Source organism: Phocoena sinus, chromosome 7 (genome assembly GCF_008692025.1).
Source record: "Phocoena sinus isolate mPhoSin1 chromosome 7, mPhoSin1.pri, whole genome shotgun sequence".
NCBI lineage: Eukaryota > Metazoa > Chordata > Mammalia > Artiodactyla > Phocoenidae > Phocoena > Phocoena sinus.
The window spans coordinates 52,409,850-52,422,770 of NC_045769.1; the positions used below are offsets into that span (position 1 = coordinate 52,409,850).

The following is a 12,921-nucleotide window of genomic DNA, read 5'->3' on the forward strand; positions in this document are numbered from 1 at the left end:
GCAAGTCAGTGTTTCAGAAGCGCTGGCCTATATTTTGGCGGGTAACGCAGTGCGCAAAATGTCAAGCAACTGTAGGGACTAGGTGGAGAGAGCCACTTATTCGTCTTCCTGGACTGCGGTCTTTTTGTAGTAAGTGGCAGAGGCAGGAGGCTGGCGGGCCAAGGTGCTGGACTAGGTCAGGGCGGCTCCGCCTGCGCGCCCCGCCCCGCCTCCCTTCTGGGTCTCTGCCCGGCGCGCGGTTGCTGTGGCAGCGCCGGACGCAGCCAGAGCCGCGGCTGCCGCGGGCTCCACCTCCTCCCCCAAAGGCCTCCCCGGACCCCTGGCTCGGGCCCAGCCGGTAGCTCCGCCATGCCCCGGGGGAGGCGCGGCGGCAGGGTGAGCGCCCTGGAGGGCTGCCGGGAGGAGGAGGCGCCCCCGGCGGCGGACGCCGTGCCCTCGGTGCTGTGGGCGTCCGGGCAGCAGCCAGAGTCGGCGGCCGAGCTGATTCTGCTCCGGGGCATCTTCGAGATCCGGAGGGACAGCTGCGACGTGGTGCTGAGCGAGCGAGCCCTGAGGTGGCAGCCCATCCAGCCCGAGCGCCCCACAGGTGAGTGGTCCCAATTAGAAGGTCCCGGCGTCTTCGCCCCCCGCGGCGCCTCCTCGCTCTCCCGGCCCCACACCCTCCTCCCGGCGCAGTCCCTCCGCAAGCTCCGCCTCTGCCACAGCGGGCTACCGCGTCCAGAAGCCGCCGCCTCCTCCCTCCCGCCAGGGGGCGAGAACCCGCGCCGCCCCCAGGGGCCTCCCGCTACCTGTCCCCTCCCAGCTGGCTTTCCGCCTGGGGTGCCATCCCGGGACCTAAGTCACACTCTGCTTCTGCTCTGTGACGCCGAAGAAAGAATTGAGCCCCGCAAGGGGAGGTGTTTTCCAGATGTAGGAAAGTCACCTGCTCCTCCCCTCCAAGTTGAAGTTTTACTCCGTCAACTTCTGACGGTAACGCTGAAAGTAAAAGCATTTTACCGAGTATACCTACACGTGGGTTTCAAATCCAGCTCTCATTTTGCTGACTTCTGAAAGTTTCACCCCAACTTTTGGTCTCCCTGGACTTTTCCATCCCTCACATTCCTTGCCATTGTCTAGAATCAAGTCTAAAGGTCAGTCTAGAAACTTATGGTGTTCAATATTGACTTTAGAATCATCTTGTTGTTTACGTGCATTTGCCTTTTGACCTAAACCTTTATTTAGAAAGTGTTATAATTCTGTACAATAGAACTATTTCAAGTCTTAGAGATGATTTAGGGGAAAACCTTGGGATGTGGTACACGTCCCCTCTAAATGCTAACTTACGAAATTTTAAAAAATGCCTTCCCCTGTTGGAAAACAAGACACAATGCGCTGTTTACCTCAAAGAATAGAAAAATGTCACTGTTTTAAAGTTTTGTGTACAAAAATCGAACAAAACATACTAGTCAGGGACCCAGTGCTGGTTCTGAGTGGGAATTCTGCTTCTGCTGCAGGTGTCCTGCTGGCCCACTTAACTAAAACTGCCTTTGACTTTAATTAAAAATGTTTCCAGGTGTGTTGAAAACCAAGATGTGGAGTATTTTCTAGAACCTTTGAGTTAAAAGCTAGGGATATGGACGTAGAGTTATTCTGTTTAGTTTTTAAGTCTGTTTGAATTTGGGGACATAGAAGTTTACCATTAGAGTTTAAATTGGCCTACAAGAGTCGATTTAACCTACAATGAAGCTGAAATACTATAGGAATAAAATGAGACATTGTGCAACGAGAGATATTCAATTCAGTGTTGCAATACCGGTACACGAAAAGTCAAATAATGGCATGAAGACAAAAAATGCTCTTTTATATACTGAGTGGTGATGGAGGGAAAATAGTCTTAATTAGCATTCCTGGCTGTAGAGTTTAAAAAGACATCCCGACAGTTATAACTCTAAAGGTTGCAAGTGTTGATCTTTAATTTTGACCTAAAACACTTTGGTTTTCTTTTCCTTCATTTAGATATACCATCCTTTCTTTGTAACTAACACCTAGTATGCAAACCACTTCGGGCCCCGAAAATTGGAGGTCCAGAAGCCTAGCACCTTAGTAAGCACTACTCTTTGTAGGAGGAACCAAGAGATGTTTTACTTAGTAAAATAATAAGAGTGGGGAAAGAAAAGGAGGTATTGAGAGAGATGTTTAAATGTGAGAAATACTCTCTGATGTGGAATTAGCTTAGATGTGCGTGGTGAAAGACAATTGAAATTGGTCCAGAAAATGGAGGAAAAACTACCTTAAGGTTGCCATACTTGGGAGGACGTGGTGTGGGAGGATGTAGTGGAGGAGACCATGTCTGTTGCTCCTTGGCCGGTGCCTGGCTGTCCCAGGAAAGGGTAGGGGTGGGGTCGGATTGCTGGGCATTATTACATCATATGAGATGCTTGCAAGACCGCTCAGTTTTTAAACCTCTTAGTGCCTTAGTAGCTGTTTTTTTTTTTTTAAATAGGCTTTATTTTTAGAGCAGTTTTAGGTTCACAGCAAAATTAAGCAGAAGGTGCATATACCCTCTGCTCCCCGCACATGCATAGCCTCCCCCATTATAAATATTTCCCACCAAGGTGGTACCTTTGTTAAAACTGATGGACATCGACACATCATTATCATCCAGCGTCCATAGTTTACATTAGGGCTCACTCTTGGTGTTCTGCCTTCTATGGGTTTTGGCTTATTTATAATGACATGTAGTAGGATTCTCCAGAGAAATAGAACCTTGAAAAAAATACACAGTACAATATATATTTGAGGAGATTGATTATGGGAATTGGAGATTATGGGATTATGGAGGCTGAGATATGCCACTCTATGCCATCTGCAAAGTGAAGAACCAGGGAAGCTGGTTGTATAATTCAGACCAAATCTGAAGGCCTCAGAACTGGGGGGAACTGATGGTGTAGCTCCCAGAGACGGGATCTACATGAGAAGAGGGAAGATGTTCAGGACATCTGTTTTGTTTACTCTCAGCGCTTTGAAGAGTGCCTGACATAAACATTTGTTACGTGAATGAATTTGTTAATTGGTCTCATGAACTTTAGTTTTGCCCATTGCATTATAATCTGATTACTACACTGCTACTTAATAGTGATTTCTCATCACCTGTAAGAGTATCCCCTTCCCCTTTTGTTAAAGCATTAGAACTCTTTTTACAAAACGTTCTTCAGCTAATGTTGGCTTACTTCTCCATTGTGAGCGTCATGGTGAGAAGGTTCCATCTTGCTCAGCTGTAAGTTGGAAGAAGAAAGCAATCTATGACCAGGGCATAGATCGACCAGTATGTCACATCTGTAAGCAAACTGTATACACAAAAGGGCATCAGCCATTCAGAAAATATCTTCATTGTCGCCTGCCATGGTACCTAATGATCTTCCTATTGGAATCTCAAATTACAGTCATTTTACTTGTGGAATCGTTTGAGTTTATTCATGTTAATTACCAAGTTAGCTCTCTGTGCTCTAGGAAAGAGCAAAACCTTTCGTGAAGAAATGGGCGAGGGGTCAGATGAGGATTTTAAGGCCAAATGAGAAAGGTCAGGCACGTCTGGGTCATGGGACCCTGTCTAGGCAGAGCAGACCACAGTGTTGTTAGCCCCCTACATGGTGCCTGGGACCAGGCGTGAGGTGTCAGAAATTGAGAAGAGACTCAGAAAGGGGGTATGGGCAGATGCCATAGACCAATATGTGTATTTTGTCATTTAGCCCTTAGCTCGTTACTGGATCAGATATTTTCAGAGTTCAACATTTTCAAAATTATCACTGATGGCCTGTTGGCATTGTTCTAAATCTCAACCGAGGACAGACTTCTAGGAACGTGCGCTTACCAAGTGGTAAACTTCTATTTGAAACGTTAGATGGAAACAGAAGGTACAAGCATTTTTGTGTATCCCCAATGCAGAATCTGCTTACTGTACTGTGAGACCTGGTTATGAGATTTTCCCGTAAAGGAAAAGCTACTGGTAGGGAGAGTCAGTAATGCATAGCATTAGACTATGTTAAGCTCATATTTTAGTACACTTAAGAATGATTAATTTAGGGATCTCTATGACTGGAATGCCAAATGCCCACAAGTCTCTGTTATCTCACACTGGGCACCTTTATCATTTACTAATGAATAGCACCTTGAAGTATGAAAAGCACTACAGGATCTTTTACAGGCCCCCCACTCCGGCTGTCTGTAATCTCCCATCTGGTGTAGGAAGGGTTTCAGGAGTGGGCACCAAGGGGCCTGAGGTCTTGTCTACAACTAACGGGTGTAACTGACTTAAGGCAAGTCATTTAACTGCTCTGAGTGACAGTTCATTTATCTGCAAAATGAGGCGTTTACATTATATGATCTCTAAGAACCATCAACTCTGAAGTTGCATTTTAAAGAAAATACCTATTTTTATAGACTTTTGGTGTTAGGACATCGTAATAAACCTGAGTTAAGTTTTAATGATCAGCTGCCAGGTGTGTGTGGAAGACTTGTATTTTACACCTAGAGCTTCACAGCCCTAATGAATTTCTAATTAGAAGAACTGCCTGGGAAATACGGGCCAAGTTTCTTGCTCCCCTTCCCTAGCTTCAAGACACAATAATGAGAGGTGGGCAGTCACCTCAGCACAGGTTCTGTCTTTGGAAAGGAAGAAACCACTTTCTGATAGAAAATAGTGGGATAAGGCTAGTCATGAGCAGCTTTTTCATGATGGACAAAAGGACTAGCTTATCCTTTCTTCAATTTCATTTCCTGTACCCTCTTATTAAATTTCAGGGCAAGGATCTTACAATATGTTCGATTAGCATGAGAATGTTATGTTTTAAATATTTTTAAAAATACGGTGAAGGTTTCAAATCTTAGTTATGGTTTACAATTCTCTTATTATTCTTAGACTTACTACCTCAGGTTATACCATTTCATGTTGTGTTTTTTCAAAGGGTGATTCCTACCACGACTTTGAGCTCAGCTTAATTAGAGCAGTAACCAGAAAAACCTGAAAAAGCTGGGCTTCAAAATAAGGTCTTGAAAGTGTTTCTTTTATAAGGGAGTTCGTGATTTTCTTGTCCTTTAAGTTTTTATAGACATTCATTTGCTGGAAACTTTGCAACGTGAAAGGTAATGTGGAAAAATGTGAAAATGAGAAAAAAACCAATCAATTTTAAAACAACAAGAGTTAGTGATTACACGGGACTTAGCAGAGCTGGGTCCATTCTAAGTATTAATCTGCCTGAGCTGTTTGGGAACAGATGTACATGAAACAGATCCCAGGCTTCTGTTGTGTATATCCAAAGTGAGACATCTGTCGGTAAACCGTTGGTCAGAAATAATGGAAGCAGGGGTTAAACCCCGAAGTGACCCATTACTCATGTGAATTATTGAAGGACTAATTACTCAGTAAAACGTGATGCTTTGATTCACCAGTCTACATATGAAGAAGAAAAATACTTCTTTAAAAAAATTATTAGTGTATTCCTAAGCTGTCAAATTTGAAGGAATTTTTAAAAACTGGGTGCGAAAAATCAAGCTTACCAGACAACTGCGTGTAATGTTTATAACGTTTTAAAACGCTTTGACAGGTCTGTTATGCTATTGTATAAATACTGTATAAAGCTCATATTGTATAAATACTAGCTTTTTCTTAAATTGGTCCACACAGGAAAACGAAATATAGAATGAATCTCTAAGCATGACTGTTTAGTTAAACTCTCTGCACTAATGGAATGCTCCGTATCTGCTCTGTCTGATACGGTTGCCACCAGCCACTTGGGGCACCTGAGGACCTGAAATATGGCTAGTGTGACTGAGGAACTGAATTTAAAATTTTATTTAATTTTAATAAATTTAATAGCCGTATGCAGCTAGTGGCGATCGCGTTGGACAACGTAGCTCTAATGCATAGACCCATGAAGAGTTGAAAATGTTTATTCCCTTTATTCCCAGGCATGGGTTTGCATCTTTATAGTAAGGTACAGTTTTCAGTAATTAATCCCAACATAGAACTGATATGACCATATAATCTGAGCTGCCGATTTAAAGATAAAACAACTGAGTCCAGAGATGCCCAAGTGGCAGAACCCTTTAACGTACTTTGTGAGTACAAAAACATGCTTTTGTTATTGTGAATTAATTGGCTGACAGTAAAATTGAAGTCTTGTCTGTTAAAACCATAGTCTTTTTCCTCACGGTCATGATTTATTTAAACTAAAATTTGGCAAAAAATCTGTTTCTTACTATAGGGATAGTAAATTTGAAATAACTGTCCTAGCTTGCGTACCTTGACCCCATGAAAGTCTGCATCCCAGTGTTGTTCATAAATATACCACAGCCATGTGGCACCATCTGAAGACAGACACTTTTAAAAACTGGTCTACTTTTGTGTCCCCTTCCTCTCGGTCTCCTCCACGTGGGGGTATTTGAGGCTGCAACTGGCACAAAAATATCCCCCTAGAAGTGGGGAGTGGTACTTGCAATTGAAGGCAAGGGATGTACAAACTGCAAATCAGATAAACTGGATCAAGGTCGGTAGAGGCTGATCCAGATGGGATCCGCCATAGCAGGAGGACCTGAAGTGAACTGCAGGAGTCTGAACATGATGGAACTAAAGAACCAAAGAGCCACGGCAGTAGATAATAGGGATCAACGGATAGGTTGGGTACACAGGAGGATGCTATTGCCTAGACTGGACATTTTTGTGCCCTCTGTAATTTGGGAAATTACATCCTTGTTTAAAGGGCCAGGGATATAGAATATATAATTCATTGTGATCTCAGTACTAGAATGCTCCTTTTGAACCTTATTGCTAATCCTGCCTAGTCCATTAGTTGACTAGGTTATTAGATTACATTTCAAATATTGACAAATCTACAAACATCATCAAAGTCCTCAGCATAGGCCTCTCTAATTCCTTCCATATGACTGTATTCCTGCCCGAATTTTAGAAGTACTATGCCAATGATGGGGGTAGCGTATGCTGAGCAAGTGAGTTCTGGTCGGGTATGTGGTGGGCAAAGGGAAGAAACTCTTGGTAGCCATGGCTTTTTATATGCTCTTGTGTTTTCCAAGATCAGTAAGTGATGAATTAAAAGGGAAAGTTGGGAGGGAAGTGGGAGTTTGAAGGGAATTAAACCTTCTGCTGACTTTTGGCATGTGAACTAGAAGTGGAGGACCCTTAGTATAATGGATGCCAGAATCCAGAGACAGGCAGGCAAGCAGGCGGGCAGGTATGCATATATTAAAAAACATTTGGCATAGTGCTATGGACTTATGGTAAGCCTACAGATAAGTCTAAAATAATGTACCAGCTGGCATCGGGGAATTCCTATGTACATTCCAAGATTTTCATCAGAAACAGTGTTCTGGAAACTACTGCTGCTGCTATGCATCGGTGTCTGGTGTTCGACAGAAAATAGTGAACGTTTATTGATATTTACGCTGCCAGGTCCTATGCTAAGTGTCTTATCTTGTTTAATCTTCCCAACAAGACTATGTAGTCCGGACAGGATTTTTTTTTTTTTTTTTTTTTTTTTTTTTTTTTTTTTTTGCGGTATGTGGGCCTCTCACTGCTGTGGCCTCTCCCGCTGCAGAGCACAGGCTCCGGACGCGCAGGCTCAGCGACCATGGCTCACGGGCCTAGCCGCTCCGCGGCATGTGGGATCCTCCTGGACCGGGGCACGAACCCGTGTCCCCTGCATCGGCAGGCGGACTCTCAACCACTGCGCCACCAGGGAAGCCCCCGGACAGGATTTTTATTTCTAGGACCCAGAGGTCACGTTCCTTGTCCAAGGTCATGCTAGGAATGGAGTTGCTGGGATTCCAAGCTAAGCAGCCTGACTCCAGAGTCTACACTGTACCCAGGAGGTTATGCTGTTTCCTCAGTCCAGTAAGGAAGAGTTCTCCCTAATGCCTTCAAGAGTCTGTGTGATGTCCGAGTTACTGACAGTGCAGCATCATGGTCCAAACCAAAACAATAAACCTTTTTTTTTTTAGTGGTAAAACATTAAAAGTTTTATTTTCATATCTAGAATAAGAGTTAGATAGTAATGCCTACCATCTCCACTGTTAATATTGCTCTAGAAATAGCACATGAAATTTGACATGAGAAATAATAATTTAAGGGGTAAATCAGAATAATAAACCTTAATACAACAAAATCATCTGACTTCTTTCAGACCTTCCTGACAGTTCCACTGTAGAGAGCATGTTCCACTTCTCTTGCCACTTCTACTTCCTGAGTAAATGACCAAATGGGACAAAGTTTTTGAAACCCAATATTTTTATTGTGGAAAACACCAAACATACCCAAATGTAGAAAGAATAATATAATAAGCCTCCATGTTCAACCCAATGAGTGGTGAGACTCTATGTGACACGTTGAGATTAAACAATTTTCAAGGCCAGTCTTATTCCATCTACGCCCTACCCATATGTCCCTCTATCTGGAATAATCGGGAGCAATTCCTAGACATCATATAATTGCACCTATAAACATCTTACGTGTATCTCTAGGAGATAAGGATTAAAAAAATATAGTACACAATATGATACCCAGTATAGTCACTATACCACTATTCCAATTTAAAATAATCCTCTTTATCCTTAAATATTCAGTTAGTGTTCATTGTCTCCTGATTATTTCTTTCTCTTTTTTGTATAAATCAATGTTTAAATAAGGTCCATATTGCAGTTGGTTGCTATGTCTTTTATATCTTCGAATCCACAGATTCCTCTCCATTTAAAATTTTTTCCTTATAACTTATTTTCTGAACAAACTGGGTTGTCTGGACTGTAGTTTTTCATAGGAAAATGAAAGGTTTGTTGGGGGCGAATGTCTGTGAAAGATAAAAGGGGCAGGAAGCAGGTTGGGAGGGATAATGTTCAGACTGTGATGCCAGTCTGACACCTGTAAAGAGGGGATGAAGCAGGCAGGGTCAGGGAGAACCTCAGTCTATGGTGCTTATGTGATAAAGTCTTTGTTTACCTATGGTGAGAGCTTGGGAGCAAAGATTGCTCATTAGGGGTCCTGTCTTAGGTAGAAATGGCCAAATCTAGTTGTGTTCAGTCATAGACTGGGGGCTGCCTGGGAAGAGTGAAGCTGAGGTGGATCCTAAAGGCACCAGTAGCTGGAGGCTGTCAGCTAACTGCATTCATTGCAGCAGAAAAGCAAGTTCTTAAAGGGAGAAATCACAGCAGCCACAGTGACCAATAACGTTTATTATTACCATTATGAGCTCAGTTATTTAAATATATTAAATATATTTCAATTCACAGCAATGACTGTTCTTACTAATTCTCAGACTGCCCCAATTCTAGATTTTTGGACCAATGGGGACCCCTTCAGGCTGACTTCTGAGACATTTTGACGTTCTCTCAGCTGTCTCTGTTAGCTTCTTTGCTTTCTGGAGTGGCAAGATATTCCAGGCTCATCTTGAACATTTTATGCCTATCATCAAGGAAGCCTAATTTTTTAAATTGACTAATGGTATTTAGAGACCACAATTTGAGCACCTGTGTGCTCATTGCTAGAACTTCCCTTATATGGTCCTGTTTCCTAGGTTTTTCTGAAAGCAGAGCTAGGAAGTATGTATTTTTTTTTCCGAAAGGAAAAAATGCACCATGGAATCATTGCTGTTATTTCCAGTAAAAGTTCAAGACCGAAAGGTTTTTACTTCGTCTTCTTGCTCCTACCCTTAAAATCCTGTGTTCTGACTGCAACAATATCATTACTGATTTGCCTTATCCTGCAATAAATGTACATCACAGAATACCAACACCAATGCCACCATCAATAATATAATTAATCAGAGCCATTTAAGATCATTATGTAATATTTTGTTGTAGCTCTTAGGGACATACCACTTAGAGTATATGCTATGTATAGTCAAATTACTATGTCTTAAAGACACTTGGAATCATTCCTATCTGTGATATTATGCCTCCAAATCAATATTTTGTTTCATTTTTGCTTTTATTTTTGGGCACTGCTCTTTTTATTCCAATTTTGTTTTATAATTATATAAAATATTTATATGGTTCCAAAATCAAATCAGCTAAACAAGCTATATCCTGGGAAGTATAATTTTTATCTGTGCCCCTTCTACCCTTTTTCTTCCTTCCTATTATTGGTAAGCCTTTTTAATTTTTTTGGTTTATTCTTATATAGCAAACATGTACATATATTATTCTCCTTACCTCACCCCTACCCATCTTCTTAAGTGCTTGGTAGTGTACCGTATATGCTTTTTGCACTTTGATTTTTTTTTTTGAATTAACAGTGTACCTGGTATATCACTTGATAGAGGTATATAGCGAGAGTCATCATTTCTTTTTATATCTGCACAGTAATCTATTGTGTACTATAGTTTATTGAACCATCTTTCTGTAGAAAGACTTGGGTTGTTTCCAGTCATTTTTGCTATTGCAAATAGTGGTGTAACAAAAAAATCCTTGTCATGTCTTTTTTTTTTAGTATATTTTTGGAATAAATTACTAAAATTTATTTTGGAATAAACTAAAATCCTAGAAGTGGAATTGTTGACTCAAAGAATAAATATCTGTATAATTTTTTAACAGACTTACTTTTTAGAGCAGTTTTAGGTTCACAGCAAAATTGAGTGAAAGGTACAGAGGTTTCCCATCTACTTTCCGCCTATATAATTTTGCTAAATATTTCCAAGTTCCCTCAAAAGGATTGTGCTGTTTTGCTTTTCTATTGTCATTGTATGAGGGTACCTGTTTTTGTGCAGTTTCTTCAAAAGAGTATATTTTCAGACCTTGTTGTAAAAAACCAATCTGAGATAAGAAATGGTATCTCGGCAAAATTTTAACTTGAATTTTCCTCTTTAAATAATTCACTTTTTTAGCTTATTCCTCCTAATATCAGGGAGCAACTATTATGTGCTAGGGTATCTCATAGGTTTCAGGGATGCTACAATCAATTTGACACAATTTCTGCTTCAAAGTATTCACAATCTGCAGGGAGACTTATCAGCAAAATAACTAGGTAGTCTATTTTATGTGCCATTGAGGTATTACTTACAAGGCATTATAAAGAACCAAGGAAATGTAGCTAAAGGAGAAAATCATTTTGTTTGAGTGGGCTCGGGGGAGGTCAGGGAGAGCTGCAGAGGGGTGTGAGGGTAAACTTGAATGTGGGCCTTGAAGCATGATTAGGAGTTGGCGGCACAAAAGAATAAGGAAACCATTATAGGAAGTAATATTTTGGAAAAATCAGGAAAGAATGCTTTGACCTTTGTGGAAAATAAGACCATAGCCTGTGGGGAGAGTGTATGTTCATGGGAGAAGATGATAGTCCTTTGTGTAAGTCAGTAGTTTGCATAGGGCCTTGAATATCATGCCGGGAAGTTGGTGTCTTAAACTGAGGGTTGAGTAAAGGGTGGCAAAGGCCGAGTGTCAGAGGATATCAAGTTTTTGTTTTTTAAAGTAAGTGAGTTTGGGTTTTAGAAAGACAACCATGGGGGTAGGGTGGATTATAAATGGAGTCCATTTCAGTGGCCAGTACCCCAGAAGATCCAGGAGATGGTGTGTATTAGGCTGGGAGAATGGAGAGGAGAGGTGAGGCCAGGTGCAAAGGGATATTGTCAAAGATAGAACCTGGAGGATGTGGGGTTTGAGGGAAAGGGAAGAAACGATGGTGAAGCTGAGATTTTTAGCTTGGACAATGGAATGGATAATGAACACAGCTAAAATTGCTTCTTATTTTGCCAATCTAAGAATTATCTCACTCGAAATGTATTCTACCAAGAATCAAATATGCCAAGACTAGCAAAATGTTCAAACAGAAGGGAAATGGAAAGCTTGAAGAATGCATAAGCTTGAGAAATTGCTCTTGAAGGATTATAAGTTGAACCCTGTCAAATTTAAGATCTATGTTTTCCATGAGCCTCGGGCTCTCCTTCTGTGCCCTTTCTTACTAGGTTGGGGCTACTTTGGAAAAAAGTTTAAAGCTATTTTCAGAAAACACTATTCATTAAAAATTGGTAAATAAAGTTATGATCTTTGTATGACCATAATGTTTAGGTATTATTGAAATATAAAAAAAAGTGAAATAATTTTAAATGTCAATTTTTATATGTATAAAAACTGTTTCTATATCATTTTAAAGTAAAAAATTCATTTATTTCATGAAATCTTTTTGTCTAATGCAAATATAATATTTGTTCCAAATTAAACTTTCAAGCTTAGTAAAATGTTACAAACACATAATTCAAAGTATTTTCTAGTGCCCATCTGTGCAGGAAGAATAGGATCAATAAAATTGAACAACTGTTAGAGTGTACTGGTTTCTTTATATTTCAGGCATGTTTTCATGTACTGAAAGTGTAAAGTCTAGATAGTATGTTTTGTTGTGGTTTTCATTATACAGATGAAAACTTGCTACAGTTGAAATCTTGGTGAATATAATGGATTTTTGAAGTCCCATTCATAGCCCACTTACTTTAGATAATATTTAAATATTTAAACTAAATAATGTGGATACATTTTTGTCATGAGATTTGATTTCTAATACACTCATTTTAAAAGTAAAAATACATCCTTCTCTAAAAATCATTATTTCCATTTCTTTGAATTAGCATTTTTCATATTTTGGGGAAAAATATCTTGATATCCTAGCTTCTGAATGGAAGACAAAGCTATCATTTCCCATATTGTTTGAATGTTTTACACTGGGACCAAACCTACTCTGTTATTGAGCTTCATGCCATGGAAACATCTTATGGGGGGACCTCTTTTACTCAAATCTTCTTGGTACTTGAATACTTTGTTAGGTGTGTACAGACTCACTTTGCATCCACTTCATCTGCATGGGAAGATATGTACATTGAAATTCTAAGTGCTTTTGCAAATCTAAATTTCCTAGAGTGCAACATGAGTCCCAACAATGTAAAGCTATGAAAT

General features: G+C 40.5%; 1 protein-coding gene across 3 annotated transcripts in view; it reads left to right on the forward strand.

Moving 5' to 3' along the window:
• Positions 1–253: 253 nt before the first annotated feature.
• Positions 254–12,921, forward strand: part of CERKL (ceramide kinase like) — a 147,241-nt gene continuing 134,573 nt past the window's right edge. For 2 of the 3 annotated variants that reach the window (XM_032636531.1, XM_032636532.1), the window contains exon 1: positions 254–586. In XM_032636531.1, the coding sequence (XP_032492422.1) occupies positions 349–586 (238 nt within the window). In that variant the 5' untranslated portion in view covers positions 254–348. The remainder of the gene's footprint in view (positions 587–12,921) is intronic. The other variant, XM_032636530.1, reaches the window with a different exon arrangement.